General features: G+C 40.1%; 1 protein-coding gene across 1 annotated transcript in view; it reads right to left on the bottom strand.

Annotated features, from left to right (window-relative positions):
- PUS7 (pseudouridine synthase 7) overlaps positions 1–26,928 on the bottom strand; it is a 74,623-nt gene that overhangs the window by 32,967 nt on the left and 14,728 nt on the right. The window contains exons 2-7 of the mRNA XM_007944495.2: positions 14,187–14,619; positions 13,081–13,165; positions 12,847–12,948; positions 8,711–8,855; positions 1,794–1,905; positions 241–318 (exon numbers count right to left, since the gene is read on the bottom strand). Of these exons, the coding sequence (XP_007942686.1) occupies positions 241–318; positions 1,794–1,905; positions 8,711–8,855; positions 12,847–12,948; positions 13,081–13,165; positions 14,187–14,587 (923 nt within the window). The 5' untranslated portion in view covers positions 14,588–14,619. The remainder of the gene's footprint in view (positions 1–240; positions 319–1,793; positions 1,906–8,710; positions 8,856–12,846; positions 12,949–13,080; positions 13,166–14,186; positions 14,620–26,928) is intronic.

The following is a 26,928-nucleotide window of genomic DNA, read 5'->3' as shown; positions in this document are numbered from 1 at the left end:
ATCAGCTCTCTTCCCCGACACAAACATCCTTATATAATCATACAAATAATACAGGTTTGCTCTAAAAACATGAACAATGCAGATAAGCAAGTAAAAAACAAATAGAAAAATAATTTTTGTAACTGGCAGAGACACCATCTAAAAATAGCAGAGATAGATCCCATAAGGAAAATTTGATAATTCTGAAAGGCAGTGCTAGGAATTTTACAGTAAAAACCCCAATACATATTCCCTACTTACTTGAGAACAGCAATCTCTTGAACTGTTATAGCCCTTTTATCTTTGGTTCCCATGTAGGAGAATATGTTTGGCTTAACTCTGATAAGACAGAAACAAAACCATCTAAAGTCACATACTATAAAGAAATCACAGTTCTAATTAAGTTGCAAAATAAATATACATACATCACAACAGAGTAAGGAGAAAGAGGAAAAACTTAGAAAAGTTTTTATGTAGGACAACTTAATATTCAAACTAGAAAAGTAAAGGACACCTGAGTAAGTCGCTTCTTAGCAGTTCCCGACTTAGGACATTTGTGGCTATTAGTGAGTAACTGATGTTCAAAGACTTAACTAGCCAGTAACAAAAAAGGAACCAAAACATTTTCTGTTGATCATATGCAACTCAACAGATTATACAAAATGTGGAATAAAAATCTATACTATATACAACATCCCAGTTTGAAAAATTTTTATCTTCAGTTTTTTTAAAGCTATTAATAGTGTGCATTTTTCTTCAAAACATGCTATTGCTTTGTACAATAAATAAATGAACCAAATCTATTGCTGATGAGTCAATCCCAACTCACAGCGACCCTAGAGAACAGAGCTGAACTCCCTCATGGCCTTTCCAAGGCTGTGATCTTTCCGGAGGCAGACTGCCTCTTCCTTCCACAGAAGGACTGTGGGTTTGATTCACTGACCTTTGAGTTAACAGCTATGTACTTTAACCACTAAGCTATCAGGGCTCCTTTTGCTTTGTACAAAAAAGTCAAATGCTAAAACAGGGATCTTCAGATCTTCATTTTGGAATGAACATATAAGTTAGTTAACTAAGAAGTACTTTATAAACTTGATTGCTCCATCTTAACAGAAAAAACGCTGGAAGGACTTCGTGAACCCCAAGCGAAGCCCAGCTCTAGACTGCAGAGAAGCTCCCTCCCTGACTGGCTATTCCTCTGTCAGGTGCTGTCTCTATTCTTCCTGCCTCAGGTAAAGACTGAGTAAATAGCATGAGCTCACCCTCCTAGGGAGCTAGAAAACAGAATAAAATCAACTAAGCTGATACTTAATTGGTTACTATTTCACTAAGCTTAAGCCAAGTTAAATATATATTGGAAAATAAATTTCTATAGCATACAGATTTACTGTGATGCCACTAGTCATTTCTACTTAAAAAAAATGAAGGAAAAAAAATCTTCAGCACCTACACTCTTCAGAGACACAATCTGCCTATTCCTATGAGGAATTCTGACTGGTCTCAGGTTTTCAAGCAGGAACTAGGAGCTGCCAAGTTTAGTGAAGCATACCTTTGTAACCAAATCAAAGTGCAGGTTTTTGGGGAATGAAATTAATTTTCATTTTCAGTTGGGTGTACTGGGAATGCTCAATGATATGTAAATTATTCACCTACAAAATTTTCATGTTAAATTACAGCAATATGCATGGGAGTTAAAATAATTAATTCATCTACTGCCTAAGAAAACAGGATTTGGGAAGTAAGTTTGCTTAATTAAATGGCCGCAGGAAAATGAACTGCAGTGTTTTGATTTTGTAGAAGAACAAGACACTCACCTTAAATACTTGGACAGTACGTTAATAGCATCCATGGTGTCTTTGTTTTCCTTGTATAATACAAAATGGCAGTAATTCCCCCTAGATTTTGGCCAAGAATGTTTTCTTGGATCTTAAAAACAAAAAATTAAATGTTATATGTACCATAATAAAATTTATTTGAGCTTTTTCTTATGAAACCCTATGAGCTCATTTTCTGGTACAGAACCCTGCTAGTGAGAAGTCAGATCTAGTCTCACAGGAAATACAGGTTAAGTGGTTACAGTGTATGGACTACAGGTACCAAACTTTGCAGGACTGGGTCCTTACACTGAATACTTATCTTTCTACATTTAAAATTAATGGCTGAAGTGCAGCTGTTGTGAAAAACGCCTGAAACTAACCAGTGATCTTCCAAGAGGAGAGATACAGAAGAGGCACATGGTTTCCCAGTGGTGTTACCTCACAGCACACAAGTCTGGTAGAGGAGATGACGTACTTTTCAGAACATATGTATCCAAAGGGAAACACAGCAGTGGTATCAGAATCCATAAGCCTTGCTTTATGTCCAGTCAGGTGCTCACACTTACTCAGCCTGGATGCCTTATGGTGGTACATAAAGCTTGTTAATAGATACTTCAGTGATACCTGTAGACTGTCCAAAGACCACTTCCATCCTGAAAGTTTGGCTAATATTATGTGGTTTACAAGTGTCTACCTGACAGAGAGAGCAGCTGGCACTGAAGACCTGATCATCACTCCTGCCTTGTTACATGTTCACTTCTGAGCTAGTGCTACTCCAACTGTTCTAATATTTGGGAGACTGACAGATATTTCATGAACTTGGAGAACTTATTTTGAATACAGATCTTCTAATAGAACAATTCAATTATATTATAACGTAGAAACATATATTAAAATATATTAAGATTTGGATTTAAACTGCCCAATGATGTTTTGAAAATTCCATACTTTAGGAAAAAATGTCAGCCACAGTGCCCTCCCTAGACAATACATGGTAACAGATGAATCTTGTGCAACCCTGAATTGCAGCTGCTAGTTGTACAACATGGTTAACTCACTTGACTTCTGTAACTCCATGAAAGAAAAACTGAAAATTATTTGATACATACAGTCCCTAGAAAGGGTCCTCTTCTGTTAAAAATGTTCTTTCATCTCTGTCTTGAAAACCCATCTTTAGCATAAAGTCAGGACTCCTTCACTTCAGAGACTTAAGACAGAACTCATATTGAAGGTATCTGTACACCTGCCTTTCTCAAGGCAAAAGCACTACTTGATAGGTTAGTGATTTAAGCTAAATGTAAAGAACAAATGAATGAACGAGCTAGCTAGGAAAACTGCCACTACGATGCACACCTACCGAACTGCTTTTCCATCTGATGGGAATGTAATCCTCTTCCAAGTACTTATTTACTTGGCTAGAAAGTATCAAGTATTTCTTAGTTTTTGGTGTGAATTTCTCACAACTAACCTTCAGAAAACTGTGAGTAGGAAATGTCATTTTAGGTTCTCTTTCCAGCTCACCATTAGTTAAGCAAAACTGCCTCTACTTAGCACTTCTGACAATATCATTGGCATTTCATTCTGTCTACATGAAACGCCAACCGCTCTTACCTGTTGCAGTTCTGACCTCTGTCCAAATGCACAGCATAGAGAGCACAAGAGAGCAACGTTTAATTGATAATAATTAATGGAATATTAAAGTGCTTTAGAGGTCAACATGCAAATGGACGCGTGGTAAGTTTATGCTGAAGAATTCTGTGGCATCTGGTAGTTATGTGATGGGTTAACAGCCATTTAGACATTTAACAATGGGATGTTACAGAGGCAAACAGTGAACATGTCAAAAACTCACCTATAGGTACAAGCCTCCCTGTCTTAGTCCCTTCACAAAGAGCATGTTAGTTCATCCTCAAAGGCTGCACTATCTGTATCCATGGTTGATATATAGCAAAAGGTTTAAGATTGGATACAAAACGCTTCTCCACTTAGAGATTTACATTTTAAAATATGAGAGGACATACACCAAATGCTATCTGTGATTATCTCTGGTGGTGAGACTATAAGTTATCCTTTATTATTTTGCTTTGTGCTTTGCCATGTTTTATGAGTTTCCTACATTGAGCTTATAAAGGTTTTTTTATTTGAAAAATTTTGAGTAATTATTATGGAAAATAATTTTCTATGATGGGGAATTCTTAGAGATTAAAAGAGATTTTAAGAGACTTATGGATTGAATGCTATGTTCTGACCTTGCTTAGATCATTATTTGAACAAGTCATCTGAGATAATCAGGGGAAAACTGAACATGGACCAAATATTAGATATTAAGGAATTATTATTACTTTTGTGTTATATGGGTTGGTGTTTTATTCCTAATCTATTAGATGCATCCTGAAATATTTATAAGTTTAATGATGAGGTCTACAGAATTTGTTTTAAAACACTCCAGCAAGAAAAAATAAGTAAAGGGAGAGATCAAATTCAAGCAGCACAATGCTGATAATTGAGAAGCTAGTAGATAGGTGGTGGTTGTTGTTGTTGTTATGTGCCATCGAGTCGGACCCGACTCATAGCGACCCCTCCTTGGGTTTCCGAGGCAGTTATCACTACGGAAGTAAGATTGTCCCATCTTCCTTCCGAGAAGTGGCTGGTGGGCTTGAACCGCCAGCCTTCTGGTTAGCAGTCAAGTGCCTTTAGGCACTACGCTACCAGAGCTCCCAGTAGATAGGTAGAGGGGCTCAAAACACTATTGCCTCTACTTGTGTGCATGTTTTAAAATGTCTATAATAAAATTTTTCTTTTAAGCCCACTTGTGATATCCTACTTTGCTAAGTAGCAACTGGGATCTTAAAAGCTTGCAAGTGGCCATCAAGATGCAACAATGGATCTCTCCTCATCCAGAGCAAAGAAGAATGAAGGAAACCAAAGACACATGGAAACAAGGGACTAGTAGACCATGTGATCCCCAGCTTATATGACTATGAGACCAGAAGAACTAGATGATGCCCAGCTACCACAGTCAACCATTTGGAGGGGGATCGGTGCAGGAGATCAGGGAGAGAGTGGGAGAACAATGTGGAACAAAACTCAAAATCCTAAAAAAAGAACAGGTTTACTGGTCTGGTAGAGCCTGGTGAGACCTCTGAGACTATGGCCCCTAGTTACCCTTAGGTCTGGAACTGAACTCACTGTTGTGGTTTCCAACCAAACAATCAATAGGCATACAGGATATACATTTACATCAGGTAGATACACTCCTTAGAGCAATCAATCATGGGAGAACAGAAAGGCAGTGTTTGTACAGGGAGACAGCTCAGGAGGGTGGGGGGCAAGAATGCATGGGAAAGGACACATGGAAAAGGTGATTATAGGGAGGAAGTGGGAAGAGTGCTATTACACTGTGGGGAATTGCAGTCAATGTCATGAAACAAAGTATGTGTGAAATGCATCACGAAACAAAACATGTATAAACTGCTGTATGAAAAATGAATTTGCTTTGTAAACTTTCACCCAAATCACAATAAAAATTAAAAATAAAAAAATCCACTTGTGATAAAATAAAAAAATTGATGACATATGTTACATGTTCCCTTAACTATCTCTTTAGTACATTCACAATCAACTATAATGGCAAAAATAAATGAAGCCACAAGAATGAAAAACTAAATGCTATGTATCTTAAGAGAAACCATGACAGTCAAGTATGAGTTTTGACTCACTGCATGCATTCTGTATTAGCAAGTGCAAGCTCTGAGCATGCAGACAATTATCTCCTCCACAAATAACAGATCTGAGTATCTGTTTTCTAGGTGCACTCAAAATACAGAATAGTAAACATATGCATTGATTAACTGGGAACACTTTCGATAACCAAAAATCAAAGAGTCTCAACTTACTTTGGGCAATTTATTTGACTTTATAAAACTCTAACCTCTAATGATGCTAAATAATATATAGTTAGCTTTATAATTCAAGTGAATTTAAAATAACTTTCAGACATTATCTGAGATACTCTGATCCACAACGCAAATGTAAAAAATTCTCAGGCTGTGGTAATAGGAAGCAATGTTCTGATGGTCTGACATGGTAGCCTTGCTCTAGAAGGAACAAAGAACAGATAAAAGCAGAGAACAAGTTCAGGAAGTTTCATGGATCGAGCACAGAGATCCTCATGAATAAGAAAGGAAAAGTGTTGTGGCTTGAGAAAGATGACAGGATGGGGCAACATGCAGAATACTCTTCCCTCCCTTCTTTTTCAAGGCTGCTCCCACCACTGCACCCGTGCACGCTGACCCTTTCAGTTCCCTCAGGTGTCCTGCTCCATCAATGACCACTCTCCCCACTCAATTTTCATGCCCCCACTAGCTCTTTCCCTTCAGCTTATATACATACTTACATATACACACATACATACATATGCATACATACACACATACATATATGCTCAGGGCTCTTCCATGTTAAAAGCCAAACCTATACTCCCCTCCCTTAACCACACCGTCCCCTTCCCTCTCTTCCTCTTTACACCTTATCTGAAATACCTGTTGTCATTGAGTCTATTCTGATTCACATGTGTCAGAGTAGAACTCTCCTCCATAAGGTTTTCAACAGCTGATTTGTTTTAGAAGACTGTCAAGTCTTTCTTCTGAGTAGCCTCAGAATAGACTCAAACCTCCAACCTTTTGGTTAACAAGTCAAGTGCATTAACTGTTTGTACCACCCAGGGACTTCACATCTGAAAATGCAGTCTGTATTTACTGTCTTCACATCTCAACCTACTGTGTAAACTGGTTTCCAACTTCAACGCGTCACTCAAACTGCCCTGCCAAAGACACCAATGATTTCTATGTTGTTAAACCGAGGGACAAGTGCTAGAGTTCTTTCTTGCTGGACCTCTGCAGCTTTTCTCGCCATGGACCATCTGATGACTGGAATCCCCTTTTACCACGGATTCCATGACACTGGTCTTGTGGAAGTTTGGCTCTTCCTCCCGAGTCTCTCGGGATCCCTATATCCAGGTACCCTTCCTGGGAGCCAGTCATTTCAGGAACCATGAAGTGCCCTACATACATGGCAGAAAACTTTTACTGATGTCTTTAAAAAGGTTTTAGAGGCATTTGGAATGTATACTACTTCAAAATGTAAATTAACTTAGGGGGCAAAGTGTTTTACATCACACAGCGCTCAGCATTTCACTTGAAAACTCTTAAGGAGAATTTTTACTTAAAAAAAAAAAAAAAGTAGAGTGAGAAACAGGAAGTGGCTTATGGTTAAGCACAAAAGATGCACAGGCAGACAGAGCAGGAGAAGTCTGGCACCAATCACTCACGTGAGGGGAAGGGCGAGAGCTGCGAGTGGCCACTTGGCCTGCAGATGCCTCTGTCGCCTCCCTGTGGATCACAAACCTAGGGTTCTCTAAAAAATTATGACTATTTCCAAGAAGCAACCAATCAAAGAAATCCTTTTTGACTTTTCCTTATGACCACACTGAGCAAAATAAGACTTTTTGCCTTCCCATTACTCCTGTGCAGAGGGCAGCTGGCCACACTGTGCTGCCCAAAAGAACACCTCTTTAGCACCCTTCCCAACCTGAGTTCCTTGAGAGACTTAAGATCAAATGTCCTAAGGAATCCTCTGCATGTAATAAATCAATGCTCTCCTAGACACTGAGAAGAGTTACCAGCCATATACCATCCTTGAGAGAACTGAGAAAACAGTCATTTTCTATTGGGCTTAATTGTCTCACAGAATCCTGGCTAAGAAAGTTGCTAATATTTTATACATGACCCAGAAATTAAAGAAACACATATTACCCCAGTCATTAGCTTCTGGATTAAGAAGTGACTAACAACATCTGCCCCCAAGTAATCCCAAAGCACATCATCTCATTCTTCTTTTTGGCATCTGTTACCCTGAGTCTCTGATCTCCACCTACCCTCCCAAAGAGCTCAAGAGTTCTCATTTCTCTATCATTAACTAGACTTGGTGACTTGACTAGCTTATTTTCATAGGCCTAGCTAAACCTTATTTCCACTCTCATTTCACTAGCACCAGAGATACAAACAACTAAATATTTGTTAATTCACAGCATATCCTTTAAATTGACTGACAAAAGTGTTAATGGTTCGAATCATTGTTATATAGTCTCAATTTTGCTCTAACAACTTTACCTTGAGATAACTGTGCCATCACATTGGTAGGGGACGAGAATGAGGAAATAATTTTTTCCTCCCATAATTTTTATTAAAATTTTATCTGCTAATTTGACAAGTAAGAGAGGAAAAACTGCCTACTCTTTCTTAAGGTTATATGCAAAAACTGTCATGGTTGTAGAAAACACAGTAGAACGTAGGTATCAAAGTGATTAAGTGACAACCTATCAATTTCAAATGAATGATACACAACAAGATGGGTTCAGGCGAAAGGGAAACTTCCTATGTTCCATGTTTATTATATGTGAGTCAACATGATATTAACAGTTGGAAAGAAGAAGTTGTTTCAATAGAGAGACCTTGAAGAAAAGATGCTGCTAAGATAGGTGGTGAGCATTTTATTGTTCATCTGAAAGCTTTCTCATCTCTATTAAGAACACAAAACGACCAACAGCCCTGCCATTTGCTCCTTGAATTGCCACTGTACCCACTGTGCTCTTCAGAAAACATATTAAATCTCTAAGACTTTCTCTCAGGCACCACTATTGTTTCAGCAAATCTTGACCCACATAAAAGACCTAAGCCCCTATCTGCTCTGCAACTGAGATGACTGTATTTACCTTCTCTGAAGGAGTGACCTGATCAATATTCTCCTCTGAACACCACCAAAGCAGCCCTTGAACATGAACAGCAAAGGAGGAGGAGAGGAATCTGCCTCATAGCTACCTGATGAGAGAGACACCCAGTCACTCATGCACTTACTTGCCAAAGCCTTCTTTCCAGCTGCATGGTAGGCTACAATATATTTCTTCCCCTCTCTATCCTCTGTTTTTGTCTCTAATCCCGGGAACAGAGATTTAATAGCTTGATGGATGATGGTTCTTTTCTCTTTGGTGTCTTCAATAACCTATTAAAAACAGAGATAGTGATGATCCGAATGGAACAAACATTAAATACGGAACTAGTACTATATTAACAGCACTGCCCATTTTATTCACTATGCAAAATAAAAACAGTTCAGGGTTGTGATTTCAGGAATATTTTAACTGATGTTTTACAGTATTGCAAATTGTTAACAGGGTCTTTGTTGAACACATACCAAGGCACTTCGTTTGCATTCTTTTTCTTATCTCATCATTGTAATATCTCTACCAGACCACCATTATTATATCTATTTTACAGTACAGAAAAGTGATGCCTTACAAGCCTTCTTGTAAGATATTTAAGATAAGTTTTATTAAAAAACTGAAAAAATATTCACAAAACACCACTCAGTCTTCCTATATATAACACACTGCCATTTTCTATTTTATGGTATTCTGTTAAAAAAAACCTGCTGGTTGAAAAAGACCAAACTCACTGCCGTCAAGTTGGGTCTGACTCGTAACAACCCGTCCTTAGGCTTAAATGCTGGTTGAGACCCACTAAATTGATTTCATGACCCACTAATGAGTTGCAACCTGCAAGCTGAAAAATAATGATACTACTACAACTACTACTGGCTAAACATAACAATATTTTAGCAATTTTTTTTAAAAAGCAACATTGCAATTTTATTTTATTTTTTTATTATTATTCACTGTGATTTGGGTGAAGATTTACAGAGCAAATTCACTTTCCATACAGCAGTTCACATATACTTTGTCGCATGTCACTGACCACAGTTTACCACAATGCAACAGTTACCTCTTCCCAGTGTCCATTCCTCCATACTCTCCTGCCCCCTGAGCTGTCTCCCTGTGCATAACCAGCCCTTCCTTCTCCCATGATTGTTCTCTCCAGAGCGTGTGTCTTCTTGAGGTAAATGTTTAACTCACATGCCTGTACTTTCTTTGGCTGGAAACCACAGGTGTGGGTTCAATTCCAGACCTGATGGGCAGCTAGGGGGCATAGTCTCAGTGGTTCCATCAGACTCTATTGGACCAGCAACCTGGTCCCCACCTTTTTTTTTCCCTCCAAACGATTTTGAGTTTTGTTCCACATTGTTCTCCCTCTCTATCCAGGATCTCCTACATCCCTTCCAAGTGGATGACAGTGGTAGCCAGGTACCATCTAGTTCTTCTGGTCTCATAGTTGTATAGGTTGCAGATTGATGGTGTACCCGTTCGTTGGGCTTGCTTTTTTCCTTTCTTTTGGTTTTCTTCTTTGCTCTTGACGAGGAGAGATCCATCGTTGCATCTAGATGGCAGCTTGCTAGCTTTTAAGATCCCAGTCACTACTCGCCAAAGTAGGAGGTGGATCAATGTTTTGTATAGTATGTTACGCCAATTGAGCTTGATGTCCCCTGCGACTATGGTCCCAAGCCTGTAGGTTCAACTACTCAGTCGCTCTGGGTAGCTGGCTGTGACCAAGCAGTGACCACAACCTTGCCCCTTGTCAGATCTACTATACACCTGGGAATTCTGATCATTCACATAAACTTATAGGACCATTGTCTGCCAACCCTATATATGATGTTGGATACACTCCCCATTTCATAAACATACCTAATCGTCCAGCCTGCCACCTATCTATCCATCCATATACCCATGTTTGCCTTCACTGAGAACTCAGCACTGTATATGCAAAAGGGTTCATGTTTGTTGTCTGTACTTCCCATGTACCTCTCTATGTCTTTCTCATCCTCAATGCTGCCATATTGGTCACTCACATTTGGTACATTGTCCTTCTCTTCACCCAAATCAATATTTATCTCTATCTATCTAACAGTGTTCCCTCCCCTCCCCTCCCACCCCTGGTAACCAACAAAGAAAATTTCCTTCAATAGATAAACCTTTCCTTAACTTTTACAATAACGGACTAATACAATATTTGTCCTTTTGTGATTGACTTATTTCACTCAGCATAATGTCCTCCAAGTTCATCCACGTTATGCGGTGTTTTGCAGATTCTACGTTATTCTTTAGCGTTGCATAGTATTCCATTATGTGTATGTACCATAGTTTGGTTATCCATTCCTCAGTTGATGGACATCTAGGTTGTTTCCATCTTTTGGCTATTGTAAATAGTGCTGTGATGAACATGGGTGTGCATATATCTGTTCTTGTCATGGCTCTCACTTCTTTAGGGTATATACCTAGTAATGGGATGGCTGGGTCAAATGGTATTTCTAATTCCAACTTTTGAAGGAATCACCATACTGCTTTCCACAATGACTGTGCCATTTTACAATCCCACCAGCAGTGTATGAGAGTCCCAATCTCTCCACAACCTCGCCAGCATTTGTTATTTTCTGTCTTGTTGAACTTTAACATTGCAATTTTAGATGTAAAATTTCGTAACAGTGAGTGAGCCCAGATCTGGGAGTTCTGATAGCACCAGTAGGTTGGAATCTTAGTGTGTATGTGCGTGATTACGTATCTAGACCACAATTCAGAAAGTCTAACTTCTTTCTTTGTTTTGCAAAGAAACTTGCTGATGCTCTTTAAAGATAAAAACTTTCAGTAGATAGTATAACCCTAGCTTTGGAGATGGTAGTTATACAGGAAAATACAAATCATGTGGCTAAAATATACCACTGCATTCCACAAACAAAGGAAGTCTGGACTGTCCCCGTGGATTGCTCTCTTAGGAGTTAGGCTCCTTGGCACTGCTGAAGATTTACTATATGGGTAAATTCAGGGACTGAAGATCTCTAAAGCTATAATGGGGCCCTGGTGGTACAGCGGTTAAAACACTCAGAGCTGCTAACCAAAATGTCCGTGGTAGGAACCCATCAGCTATTATGTGAGAGAAAGATGTGGCAGCCTGCTTCTGTTAAGATTTACAGACTTGGAAACCCTATGTGGCAGTTTTCTCTGTCCCACTGGGTGCCATGAGTCAGAATCAACCAGTTGGCAATGAATTTAAAGTTGCAATATCACCTACTTTGGGAAATTTTACCAGGAGGCAGAAAGAGATTTGGAGGCAAATAATGAATTCTGAAAAGTTACAGTAAATTTTTTTTATTAACTAGAAGTGATGGAAAGGCGAATTTCAGACAAACCAAAATCAAGTATCTCTTTAAAGTATTATAAAAAATGAAATTAAAATTCTAAAAACTTTATGCTACAAGGTTCTCACACTCTTGTAAACACATTTACTTTGCTACAGACGCCACCTAGAGCAGCTCTCATGCAACACAGCAGCTATTAGCCACACGGGGCTACTGAGCATGTGAAATGTGGTTGGTCTGAACTCAGATGCACTCCTGTATAAAACGACATTGGATTTCAAAGATCTAGTAGGAAAAAAAGAATGTGAAATATCTCAGGGCTAATTTTTAATACTGATTACACACTGAAATTACGGTATTTTAGGTGTATTAAGGTAAATAAAATATATCATTAAAATAAATTCCATCTGTTTATTTTTCTCTTAATGTGACTACTAGACAATTTGAAATTATATACATGCCTTGCATTATAATTCCACTGGACAGCATTAATCTAGAAGAAAACTTCCTTGACAAAAAGCTTTTTAAAAAGGTACTTACTATTCTATTTCCTAGCTGAGCTCTACTTTTCTTGAATATCACAAGTGTACTCACAGGTTGAACAAAGACATGTTCCCTTTCCTCACTTCTCCAATTCCTCCCTCTCCCAGAGCCCCTCAGTGAGATGACAAGCATCTGATTGTCAGGCAGTGCCAGTCCCGTTGCAGTAGACACTATATGGCTCCAAACAACAGATGTCTTTGTTGATTTGAGGTCATTTAAAACTTTTTAAAACAAAAATATAACTTTTCTAGCCGTAGTGTATCTGAATGCTGACATCCCTTTTAGACCAAATAGGGATTTGGTCATCCTTTTGTTAGTCATTTTAGGTTTTTTTGTTTTTTTAAAAATACTTACTAGCATCCACCCCAAAAAAATAATCAAAACCCTAAAAAACTCTTTCATATATTTTTGCACTATTTACCTCAATGGCGACACTGGTTTCCTTATTTTTAAAAAGCTGGAGCTCTTCCAAACGCTGCTTTTCCTCAGCTGTCAAAACCGTAAAAACATCTTCTGAGGGATCCTATAAAACAACCACGAGAACCCCCAGTGAGTCAAACACAGAATCTAAGACTGTTAAAAGCTCTCTATTTCTGTGATCACTAGGAAATGTCATCTCTGTACGGAAGGTGATTTCTGTTAGAACAACTTCTACCTCCTCATCCACTGGAACAGACAAGTCATCCAAATGGCTGATGCGTCCATCTTTTCCTATTTCGTGAACAACGAAGTCAGAGTATCTGATGAAAATAAAATACAAACCATTAGAGAATTAACATTTTGTTTCCTATTAATTTTAGGATAAAGTTCATCACCTATAAGCCTTACTGTTGTGCTAAAAGGAACTTAAAAAAAAAAAAAAAAGTTCTATGCAAAGTAATTTCTGGTTAAGGCCCTCTGAGCTTCCAGGGTATTCTTTCTGAGCAATGCATAAACAAAAGCTTATTAACGTTATTCCAGGAAGACTGGGCAATCTACTTCCGTAGACATACAGTCTTGGAAACCAAAAAAGGGGTCACTGTGAGTTGGAACTGACTCGGCAGCAGTGAGGTTTTTTTTTTTTTTTTAAATGATGATACAGACAGTCCATACTATTGTAAATAAAAAAAATACAGTAAATGGTTAATTAAATCAGAATGTAGCAATTCAGAAATCCCAAGTTTAGCATGAATTTTGCTAAAGCTTAACTTTAAGCTAAATACTTTACACACATCTTTCAAAATGTTCTCAAACACCCCAAGGTAGTGTTATGATCCAATTTTTGGATGAAGGAACCAAGACTCAAGGAATTGAAAATAAGTATATTTAACTAAATAACTGAAGTGCCTAAAGTGGGATTCACACACAGGTTCATCTGGTTCCAAAGACAATCACCTTTCTACAGGATGATGTAGCACATTCAGGTGCATGAGTTGAAGATTATAAGACTAATTTGGGAGAAAACTGGAAACCATTGAAAATAAACTATTTTAAAAGAAACAAACAGAACCCATTTTCATATAAATAAGGCATGACATTTGGCAATTATTATTATTATTATTCAAACATTTTTGGAAAGGATCATCTTGATAAGAACTGACCATAATTTGCATTGAAGATATTAAAAAATTCAAGACTGTTCACTCTTTCAGTCAGCTCTTCTTTGTCTCATTCCTTTCAGATCATCGGTGTGAATAATCCTTGGGGACTGAAAGCTGAATGGAAGAATACACGGCTGATTTCTAAAGAAAAGAATTTGTATAATTTTATACGTAAACATACCTTTCTTTTAAGATTCCTGAGAATCCTTTATGGGAACTGACAAACTTGGTGATGCCTACATCAAGTTCAGTGAGTCCGTGCTTCATCATGTCTGCAAAACTCTCCACTTCCTCCTCCTCCTCACCTTCTTCTGAAAGGCCATCTTCTTCCTCTTCTTCTTCATCTTCCAGCTGAGCGTTAGAATTGTTCTTACCTTCCCCGGCGCTTACGGCTTCAGGCACCACAGGCACGTTCTCACTGCTGGGTAGACAATCTCTCTCCAGGTTATCCTGACTTTTGCTCAGACAGCATTCTGAGACCTTCTGTCTTTTCACCTCCTCCCCTGGAGCCAGACTGTCATTATCTTCCACGGCAAGGGACCCACGTTTCAATGACACACCAGTCATTCCTGTGGTCTCCATCTTTAAGGCTCCAAGAAAACATTTAAGATAATCTTTTAGGAAGGAAGAAAAAGAGAGCAGAAAATAACAATCACCTATTAAGAAGTTGACTTCAAGTAACAAAGGAGCTCTGGTAGCATAGTGCTTAAAGCACTTGACTGCTAACCAGGAGGCTGATGGTTCAAACCCACCAGCCACTCCTCGGAAGGCAGATGGGGCAATTTACTTCCATAGTGATACTGCCTCGGAAACCCAAGGAGGGGTCGCTATGAGTCGGGTCTGACTTGACAGCACATAACAACAACAACATAGGACAGTGCAGAACTGCTCCACAGGGTTTCCAAGGCTGTAAATCTTTACAGAAACAGACTGCCCCATCTTTCTTCTACAGAACTGGTGGGTTTGAACTGCTGACCTGCTGATTAACAGCCAAGTGTTTCTTTATAGAGCCTTGAAAATCATTTATTAAAGTAATTGCTCCTGACACTGGCATATAGTTTTGATAAGATAGAAAACTGGATAATACATCTACATGGAATTTGACAGTGTACATTAAAAATGTTAAATAAATATGCCCTTTGACCCACAATTTTTAAGGATCTTAAGAAAATAGGTATGCAAAGTTTTAGCTGTAAGAATATTCACCACAGAGCTTTCATATTAGCAAAAATTAAGAACAGCAATACAGTCCGGATACATACACTGAAGAATGTGCAGAAACAGAGGAATGGATAACCAAACTTTGGTACATTCACACAATGGAATACTATGCAACGCTAAAGAATAATGTAGAATCTGCAAAACACCGCATAACGTGGATGAACTTGGAGGACATTATGCTGAGCGAAATAAGTCAGTCACAAAAGGACAAATATTGTATTAGTTCGTTATTGTGAAAGTTAAGGAAAGGTTTATATATTGGAGGACATTTTCTTTGTTGGGTACCAGGGGTGGGAGGGAAGGGGAGGGAATGCTGTTAGATAGATAGAGATAAATATTGATTTGGGTGAAGAGAAGGGCAATGTACCAAATGTGAGTGACCAACATGGCAGCATTGAGGATGAGAAAGACAGAGAGAGTTACATGGGCAGTACAAACAGCAAATATGAACCCCTTTGTAAATACAATACTGAGTTGTCAATGAAAGCAAACATGGGTATAGGGACGGATAGATGGGTGAACAAGCTAAACAATTATGTATGTCTAAATGGAGAGTGTATCCAAGATCATATACAGGGTTGGCAGACAATGGGCCTCTCGAAGAGTATGAAGGGATGGACACTGGGAGGAGGTAACTATGGGGAGGAAGTGGGAGGGGAGCTGCTGCATTGTAAATTTTGGTCAATGACATGAGACAAAGTGTATGTGAACTGCTGTATGAAAAGTGAATTTACTCTGTAAATCTTCACCCAAATCCTAAAAAAAAAAAAAGAATGTGCAGAAACAACATGAAAAAGAAACTAGAAAGGTGTTACATCCTTGTAGGGAAACTAGGTGGCTGGGGACAACAGTGAGAGATGTGATGTTTTCACTGAAAGCCATTTTTTCTCATTCACTTTTTTTCATCTACATGTATCATCCATTTGGAAAATTACAAAAAAGCAGTATCTAAAAAGACATACATATTTCAGCACAGAGCAGCTTGAAAGAGGCCTACATAGAAGGTGGTCAGAATAAACATGCTGCACCCAAGACCTTGAGTTTTATTTGATGCTCTTGGTGAAAAAAGGACAAATGTTTTTCCTATGTTGTTTAGGGAGACATTAAACTTAATTTACTAATAATCTTATTAAACATATCCATAAAGAAAATTAATATCCTAGTTCCTCAAGGGTTGGGTTAATAAGAGACTTACCTACAGAAGCATCTACAGAAAAATAATAATGATGGACTCTGTTCCTGTTGTTAGGTGCTGTCAAGTCGGCTCCAACTCATAGCACCCCCATGTACAACAGAACAAAACACTGCCTGGTCCTGTGCCAGCCTCACAATCCCTGCTATACTTGAGTCCATCACTGCGGCCACTGCGTCAATCCATCTCCTTGAGGGTCTTCCCCTTTTTCATTGACCCTCCACCTTACCAAGCAAGACATCCTTCTCCAGGGAATGGTCCCTTCTGACAACATGACCGAAGTAGGTGAGACGAAGTCTGTCCAATCTCACTTCCAAAGAGCATTCTGGCTGCACTTCCCTCAGGACAGATTTGTTAGTTCTTCTGGCAGTCCATGGTACTTTCATTATTCTTCGCCAACACCACAACTCAAAAGCATAAGCTCTTCTTCGGCCTGCCTTATTCATTGTCCAGCTTCCACATGCATATGAAGTGACTGAAAATACCCTGGCTTGGGTTAGGAGCACCTCAGTCTTCAAACACACCTTTGATCTTCATCATTTTAAAGAGGTCTTTTGCAGCAGATTTGCCCAGTGCAGTATGTCATCTGATTTCCTGACACTGCTTCCATTGGTGTTGATTGTGGATCCAAGCAATATGAAATCCCTGACAACCCCAATCTTTTCTCCGTTTACCGTGATGCTGCTTATTGGTTCAGTTGTAATGGATTAAAAAACGATGGACTAAATTTCAGTAATCCATATTGGATTTTGCTTCACTGTAAAAATCAAGAATGGACAAAGAAAGTAAAGACAAAAACACACAGGGAGCATAAATCTACTTGAAAAACAGTACCCCTAATCAAATGTGGAAAACAGATTATGACAGTAAAAAATATGAACCAAATTATTCTGTTGAGATGTCTTCCATTAAAACAAACAAACAAACACAAAACCTGAGACCAAAAGAACTAGATGGTACCCAGCTACCACTGATGATTGCTCTCAAAAGGATCATAATAGGTAGTCCTGGATAGAGTGGGAGAATGTGGAACAAAACTTTAAAAAAAAAAGATCAGGCTCACTGATCTGAGAGGGAGTGGTAGAACCCCTGAGACTATGGGCCTTAGACACCCTCCTAGCCTGGTACTGAACTCACTCCTGAGGTTCAAATCTCAGCCAAACAGCAGGCCTGTAAGGTGAAGGAGAATACCAAGAAGATGTGAACTCATTAGAAGAATCAACCAGAAGAGATCAAAAGGGTAGCATTGCTCAGGGATAAAGCTCAGAAGACAGAAAGGAGCAGGAAAGGGCGAATAGAAACAGTAAACACAGAGAAGTGGCAAGACTGCTGCTGCACTGTGGGGACTGCAATCAATGACACACAAAAAGTCAATGTCACAAAAAGTGTATGAATTGTACAAAAAAACCAATCAGCTCTGTGAAGTTTCACTGAAATCACAATAAAAAGTTTAAAAAAAGAGACAAATCTATCCGAAAAGAAAACAGGAAAGAAGAACCGTAATGGCTACCAAAAAAAAAAAAAAAGAGTGAGATAACATACAGGAAAGTTCACTAAAAACAATTTCTTTTGAAAAACAAACAAATAAAAAGGAAATGGAAGAAATTAAGAAATAAAAGCAGACCACAGCTAGTTAATATAAAAAGATCTCTAATTCAAATAAAATATTTATTCTGTTTTAGACAAGGCATAGCAAAAAGAATGCTAGTTTAGAAATTAAGACTATGTGTCCCTTATGAAGTGTTGTTTCTGACTGAAACTCTCTAACTATTAGTTTACATGTCATACACGGGACAAAAATGCCATTTTACTCTCATTTTCTGTAGACAAATCTGCCCTCACAGGGCCTGCATACAAGTGAGTGAGACAGAAGACCAGCTTCCAGAGGCCTAGGGTCTATGGAACACAAAGAAAGGTACTACACAGGGCAGACAGAGGGTGAGGGTGTCAGAGAAGGTACAATGAAAGACTAGAATGGAACCAAGTTTTGAGAAGCAAGGAGCAGTAACATTGTAGAACTGGGGAGGAGTGTTCAGGGTGGAGGGCATGGAGCACTGAAGAGCTACAGGGGGCTCCTCAAACCTTGGGTGAGCAGAAGCCACAACAGGCTAAACGGAGGGAATTCATTCAGAAAACAAAACCACCACCCAAGAATTTCAAGGTCTAGTCAGATGTGTGAGTTAGAAAGATTTCCTGGCATCTCCTGAAGATAAACAGAAGTTTGTCTAGAAGACCAGGTAATTAGGTAGTTGTAATTTAAGCAAGGAGCCCTGTGGTACAGTGGTTAAACGCTCAGCTAACTGAAAGGTCAGTGGTTCAAACCCATCAGGTGCTCCACAGCAGAAACACGTGGCAGTTTGCTTCCATAAAGACTACTGCCTTAGAACCCCTATGATGCAGTTGTACTCTGTCCCACAGAGTCGCTATGAGTCAGAATAGACAGCAAGAGGTTTGGTTATGGATTTGGTAATCCAGGCAACAAATCAAGGCAGCCAGATCTAAGGCTGAGGCAAGACAGCCAGAAATGAGGGTAGGTTCAAGAAACATTTAGACAATGGTAGGGACAGGATTCAGTGACAACTGTGGGACAAAAAAGGGAAATCTCTAAGATGACTTGGGTTTTCTGCCCTGGGGACCTGGGAAGAGAGTCCTGTGATATGGGGACCACAGACAGAGGAGCAGGTGATGGGAGAGGAGGAATTGTCTTGTGGTAAGTAAGCCCCTTGATACCTGGGGGACATCCAAGTGGAAATCCTCACATCACATTGTGTCACACATAATCCCCACAGTGGCCAAAACCCCACAATGGCTCCCCAGCGACAATGCAGGGGCCCCAGCTGGCATGACATGATCTACCAGGAGATCTTGATAACCTGCCAGAGGCCTGAACTCTCAGGAGGGAACAAAGTATGGCCTATAACAGCCACAGTCTCAGTTTGGCTCAGGGCTTTATGGTCAGAACTTCCACCTCCTTCCCCTTATGCAGAGAATACATCAGGCTTCCTTCTCAACAAGCTGGTGGTTCTAAGTGTTGGTGGAAACACCAGGCATCTACTCTTCAAAAATACCTGCTCCTCTTTCTGCTTTCAGCCCTGTCCATCAGACAGCACCATTTACCGTCCTGTCCTGCACCTCAAACACCTCGGGCCACCCCCAACAGGCACACATTCCGACCATGTGTGTTCCCTCTCTGATGGGAGGTCCTGCACACCCATCTCAGACCATCCTGGTTTCACTTGTCCTGACAACTAGTATAAGGTCACGCATCCTTGTCTCCTGTGTTTTCCTATCTACTCCCTGTCTTCCTATTTTCCTTGTCTTTGTCTGCACCATCCTTCCAGGCACCTGAATACAGTACTTTAACCCCACCGGTTTCTAGCTGACTAAGCATCCCAAGTAAATTATGTAACTTCTCCAAGCCCCTGTTCTTCAGCTGTAAAATGGGGAACGATACTTTGTGTCACAGGATTGTTATGAATATTAAAGATTAAAAGAGATGATGGACACAGAATAGTTAGCCATTATTGTTGTTGTTTTTGGCTGCTGTCAAGTCAGCCCCCAACTCACAGCAACCCTACACACAACGGAAAGAAATGCTGCCTCACCTTGTGCTACTGCCACAATCAACTGCAGACCGGACTGAGGCACCACGATTTTATTAGGTACCATTGAGTCAGCTCTGACACACAGCGATCCTATGGACAACAGAAGACACACTGCCCAGTCCTGCACCATCCTTCACAATCTTTGCTATGCTTGAGCCCGTCATTGCAAGCACTGTGTCAATTCACCTCACCAAAGCACTTCCCCTTTTCAACTGACCCTCTACTTTACCAAGCATGATATCCTTCTCCAGGTAATGGTCCCTTCTGTCATGACCAAAGAACCTGAGGTGAAGTCTGGCCATTCTCCCTTCCAAGGAGCATTCCAGCTGTACTTCTTCTGAGACAGACTTGTTCATTTTTCAGGCAGTCCACAATATTTTCAGTATTCTTCACCAATACTACAGTACAAATGCAAGCAAATTTTTCTGCAGTCTTCCTAATTCATAGTCCAGTTTTCATATGCACATGAAGTTATTGAAAATACCATGACTTTGTATTTTAACACTTTAAAGAGGTCTTTTGTAGCTGATTTGCCCAGTGCAATACGCCACCTGATTTCTTGTCTGGTGCTTCCATGAGCATTGATTACGGATCCAAGTAAAATGTAATCTTTGACAACTTCAATCTTTTCTCCATTTATCATGGTGTTGGCTTATTGGTCCAGTTCTGAGGATTTTTATTTTCTTTATGTTGAGGTGTAATCCACATTGAAGGATTCAAGTCTTTGATCTTCATCAACAAGTGCTTCAAGTCATCTTCACTTTCAGCAAAGAAGGTTGCGTCATCTGCGTTATCACAGGTTGTTAATAAGTCTTCGTCCAATCCTGATGCTGCATTCTTCTTCAGAGAATCCAGCTTCTTGGATTATTTGCTCATCGTACAGATAAATTAGCATGGTGGAAGGATACACACACTTCTCGATTTTAAACCATGCAGTATACCCCTATTCTGTTCAAATGACTGCCTCTAAGTCTATGTACATACAGGTTCTTCATAAGCACATTAAGTGTTACAGCATTCCCATTCTTCGAAGTGTTATCCATAATTTGTTATGATCCAGACATTCCAATGCCTTTGCATAGTCAATAAAACACAAATAAACATCTTTCTGGTATTCTCTGCTTTCAGCCAAGATCTGACATAAGCAATGATATCCCTTGTTCTGTGCCCTGTCCTGGAAAAAGTGCAGCTGCAATGCTCCTTGGAAGCGAGAATGGCCAGACTTGGTCTCACCTACTTTGGTCATGTTGTCAAAAGGGACCATTTCCTGGAGAAGAAATGGTAAAGTGGAGGGTCAGCAAAAAAGGGGAAGGCCCTCAACGAGATGGATTTTCAGTGGCTGCAACAATAGGCTCAGGTATAGAAAGGATTGTGAGGCTGATGCGGGACCAGGCAGTGTTTCCTTCTGCTGTATACAGGGTTGCTATGAGTCAAAGCCGACTCAACAGCACCTAACAACATGCCCTCTTCTGAACCCAGCTTGAATTTCTGGGCTAGCCATGTAGGAACTGAATACATGCTCAGCAGCTGTCTTCTCTCTTTTCTTCCTTCAAGACTCTAAATTCTCTGAGGATAGTAAATCTTTTGGGCATGTCAGGGAATCCAGAGTGGTGTAACAGGCATCAATACTTCGTAGAATTCTTGAAACATGTTGTAACTGCTCCCCATCTATAGAGATCAACAATACACTAAGTAGCAAATTGCTAATGAAATAATGGCTCTGGGTAATGATCATCAGTGGCCACCAACATTACAAAAAAGAGACAACCCACTGGTTTGTACCCTGAAGTCACACATTGTTACTTACAAAGTATTCTTATTGGTTGAGGCACTATCAATATCTAACAACCATTTCCAGGGCATACAAGGGACAGCAGATGATGTTAAACAACAATATGGGGAGGCAATCTGCAAAATCCTAAATGTGGGAAACTGCAAACATGAAAAACAGAGTTTCTTAAACAATTAATTACAAGGGAAAAAAGAGGAAGAGGAAACTACAGATTAAAAAGAGATAAGCTATTCTGATTTGTGTGCTAAGTCAATTCTGACTCACAGGACCCAGGACAGAGTAGAACTGCCCCACAGGGTTTCCTAGGCTGTAATCTTCACAGGAGCAAATCACGAGGTCCTTCCTCCTATGGAGTTGCTAGTGGGTTTGAACCCCCAACCTTTAAGTTAGCAAATGACTCCTTAACCATCACACTCCCAGGGGCCTTTTAGAAAAGAGATGTAAAAGACATAAAGCTGTGGATCTTTCTTTGGAAGTATCCAGCCCAGACTCCTCCCTAGCCAACTTCCAGTTTACTCAGAGGTCCCAAACAGCAATCAACCACTAAACAATCACAGTGTATCTAGCCACAACTCATTGAGGCTTCCATCCCCCTCTCCTCCAAATCCTATGACTTAAGCGTTATTTTTACACCCATTTTAGGAGTGAAAAAAAATAAGGCACAGAGATTAAATTATCTCACTCAAGGTTACACAGTTAAACAGGCAGACTCAACATGCTTAAAGCAACATGCCTTAAATCAAACTCATCATTGCCTACCACAAACATACTTCTTGTAAACTATATCTCTTACCCCAAAGAATTTTACCAACAACTAATTAATTCACGAAGCCTGAATATACGTGCCATCTCAACTCCTTGTTCTCCCTTACATCTGTATCAGTAAATGTATCAATGACAGTCTAGTAGGTTTAGGATAGCGTTTGATATGCCTCACATGCCTGGATTATTAGATCAGGGATTTGAAGTGTCACCACAATTTTCAACTCTTATTTGGTGAATGTAAATTTATGGGGTACAACCTGAAGCTTGATCTAGGTTTTGCCACCAAGTGGGTTGCTCACCTCTCTAAGCCTCAGTTTCCTTCTCTGTAAAACCAAAAACAAAAAAGATGACTCAGTACAGAGTGCTCAGCTGCTAACCGAAAGTCAGTGAGTTGAACCCACCAGCCACTCAGTGGGAGAAAGATGTGGCAGCCTCCTTCCGTAAAATTAACAGCATTGGAAATCCTATGGGGGCAGTTTTACTCTCCTATAGTAGTCGGACCGCCAGCCGTCTGGTTAGCAGGCGTCTTAGCCACTATGCTACCAGAGCTCCCTTGGCTAAGACACTTGACTGCTAACCAGAAGGCTGGCGGTTCAAACCCACCAGCCACTCCTCGGAAGGAAGGTTGGGCAATCCTACTTCCGTAATGATACTGCCTCGGAAACCCAAGGAGGGGTCGCTATGAGTTGGGTTTGACTCGACAGCACATAACAACAACAACATAGTAGTCGGAACTGACTCAATGGCAATGGGTGTGGCTTTTAAGGCTAGTTTACACAGCAGAAGTGTTTTGCTGAGCCTAGACAAGCTCTGGTAGCATAGTGCCTAACGCACTTGACTGCTAACCAGAAGGCTGGCAGTTCGAACACACCAGCCACTCCTTGGAAGAAAGATGGGGCAATCTACTTCTGTAGTGAGACTGCCTTGGAAACCCAAGGAGGGGTCGCTATGAAACGGGTCCGACTCGATGGCACATAACAACAACAGACAAGTTAAGGGAGCTCTGGTAGCATAGTGCTAAGGCATCTGACTGCTAACCAGAAGGCTGGTGGTTCAAACCCACCAGCTACTCCTCAGAAGAAAGGTTGGGCAATCTACTTCCGTGGTGATGCTGCCTTGGAAACCCAAGGAGGGGTCACTATGAGTCGGATTCAACTCGGTGGCAGTGGGTTTGGTTTTGTTTGGGTTTAGACAACTTAAAAGGTGCTCTGGTGGCATAGTGATAAGGCACTTGACTGGTAACCTGAAGGTCACCAGTTCAAACCCACCCACTGCTCTGTGGAAGGAAGACAGGGTGATCTACTTTTGTAAAGACTTACAGCCTTGGAAACCCAAATGGGGGTCACTATGAATCGGAAACAACTCAATGGCAGTGAGTTAAGAAAAAAGAAAAAAGCCTTCTTATGTTCATTCTGTCCTCTGGGCAAATGATTAAACATGGCTTTCTCTTTCAAATACCATTTAATTGATTTTTTTTCCATTTAACTTAATTTTAAGAGACCCTCAAAGACATGTGTTCCTAATTGCATCAAATAAACAGGCCTTCAGGTTGGCAGTTTTCCTGATATTGGTGAACACATGTCTGATCACTTTTTCTTGATATATTTAATTGCAAAGACAAGATCATTAAGTGATCTCACATTTGTGTTTCAAATGAAATCACACTTTTCATTTCTTTTAGGTGATTCTATAGTACACACATTATCAAAGTATGTATAACACCAATGATTACAGGTCACTTATGTATTTTGCTAAATTCTTTCCTTTGGGCCTAAAAGCTAAAAAAGTACACTTACTAGAACAGCTGTGCAAACTTCTGCATCAGGAGAGGCAGAACTCAAATTACTCCCAGTAGTCTTACTATCATCAAAAAATGTAAAATAATAATGTTGATGAGGATATGGAGAAACTGGAACCCTTATCCACTGCTGGTAGGAACGTAAAATGGTGCAGCTGCTGTGGGAAACAGTGTGGTGGTTCCTCAAAAAAGTGAAAAAGAGAATTACTTTATGACCCAGCAATTCCACTCATAGGTAATATTCAAAAGGATTGAAGCAGGGACTCAAACAAATACTTGTACATCAATATTCACAGCAGTACTACTGACAATACCCAAAAAGTAGAAACAACCCAAGTGTCCATCAACAGGTGAATGGATAAACAAAATGTGCATACACATACAACGGAATACTTGTTGTTGTTATTTGCCATCGAGTCAGACCTGACTCACAGCGACCCCTCCCTGGGTTTCCGAGGCAGTATCACTATGGAAGTAGATTGCCCTATCTTCCTTCCAAGGAGTGGCTGGTGGGTTTGAATCGCCAGCCTTCTGGTTGGCAGTCAAGTGCCTTAGGCACTATGCTACCAGAGCTCCTCAAAGGAATACTATACAGCCATAGTAAGGAGCAAAGTTCTGATAAACGTAGTAAGGTGGTTGAACCCTGAAGACATTATGCTAAGTGAAATAGCCAGACACAAAAGGACAACAGTATCAGATTCTATTTATATGAGGTACCTAGAATAGCCAAGGGAGCTCTGGTAGCATAGTGGCTAAGACACTTGCCTGCAAACCAGATGGCTGGCGGTTCAAACCCACCAGCCACTCCTCGGAAGCAAGGTTGGGCAATCCTACTTCCGTAGTGATACTGCCTCGGAAACCCAAGGAGGGGTCGCTATGAGTCGGGTTTGACTCGACAGCACATAACAACAACAGAATAGCCAAATTCAGGGACAGAAAGTAGAATAGAGGTCAGGGGTTTTGCGAAGGGGGATAAAGGGCAGTTACTATATAATGGACACAGAGTTTCTGTTTAGGATGACAAAAAATATCTGGAAATATACAGTAATGATGGTCATACAACATTGTGATTTACATCAATAAATTGTACACTCAAAAATTGTTGTTGTTGTTATGTGCCATCGAGTCGGACCTGACTCACAGTGACCCCTCACTGGGTTGCCAAGGCAGTATCACCATGTATAATTACAATTAAAGAGTTTTTTTTAAAAAAAGTGATTAGCTTAAAAAAGAGGGGGAGACCAGCTTTATGAATGCTTTTCTGTCTTACTGAAGAAAAAATTTTTGAAGTAATATTATGCTGCACATATACACTATCCATGATCATATCTCAGTTATCAATTAAGATCTATATGGACCTGTAGTCTGATTTTACTACTGGGAAGGGAACAAACTTCACTAACACATTGCCATAAACTTAAAAGTCCTACACTATTATTGGGAAGGAATGCTAAAATAAACGTGCTTCGTGTCCTCTGCACTCGAAATGTGAATATTACAATTTCAGCAGTAGTTTAACATCTTATCCATTAAGATATTAGATTGTCCAACAAGCTTCCTCTACACCCAAAACAAAAACAAAGCTTACATTTTCAAAATCTGAATACAACATTGATGACAGTCCTTTAAAACTATTTCCTCCAAAATGAACATCTAAGTGAAAGCCGTTAGTCCTAACCCTATCATTCAAAAGCCTCCGCAAATTCCATTTTTAAAATGCATGTATCTACTCCCCCAACCCTTGCAAGCTGTTAGTGATGTTTTCAGTTGTTAAAATCTCACAAAATGCATATACTTCATTTGATGCGGGAAATGTTTTCTCTATTAGATTCGTTCATTCCACGTGTATTTACTGAGCACCTTCTATGTGTCAGGCACTGTTCCAGGCACTGGGGAAGAAGGGGCCATTTTCTGCCCTCATGATGCTAACATATTTGAGATATATATAGAAAAAGAAAAAAATCTCAGAACATGCAGGCATGAGAGTTACAAAGAAAAGAAAGCAAAGTAAAGGGGTTGATAGTAAGAGAGTGCCCTTTAGTGACGACTGTAAGGAGGTGGGTGACTTTTGAGCAAAGCCCTGAATGCAGAACAAGACACGAAATGGTGTGTGAGGGGAGCCACAGGCAGGAGTGAGGGGAGCCACAGGCAGGAGTGACACATGTATAAAGGACCTGTGGCAGGAGCACAGGTAAGGCCACTAGGATTGTTTTTCTCTCAACCACTGGAGGGCAAAAGCAGCCCAGGCGGCAGTTCAGCACTCAGCTGCTAAATGAACGGCTGGTGGTCGGAACCACATTAAGAAAGACTTGGCAATCTGTTCCTGTAAAGATTAAAATCAAGAAAAGCCCATGGGGCAGTTCTACGGTGTCACATGGGTCGACTCTATGGCACCTAATAACTCGAGGGCAAAGGACTGTGTTTCATTACTACCTGCATATAAAAAGTTATGTTCAGGAGGCGGGGCAAGATGGCGGACTAGGCAGAAGGATTGCACAGACCCTCTTCAACAAAGAAAAGGGAAACCAATTAACACAGACACAGAAGATA

This window comes from Orycteropus afer, unplaced genomic scaffold (assembly GCF_000298275.1).
Source record: "Orycteropus afer afer isolate SDZICR_OR568_19922 unplaced genomic scaffold, OryAfe1.0 scaffold00007, whole genome shotgun sequence".
Classification (NCBI taxonomy): domain Eukaryota; kingdom Metazoa; phylum Chordata; class Mammalia; order Tubulidentata; family Orycteropodidae; genus Orycteropus; species Orycteropus afer.
This window is presented reverse-complemented; position numbering and strand designations above follow the sequence as displayed.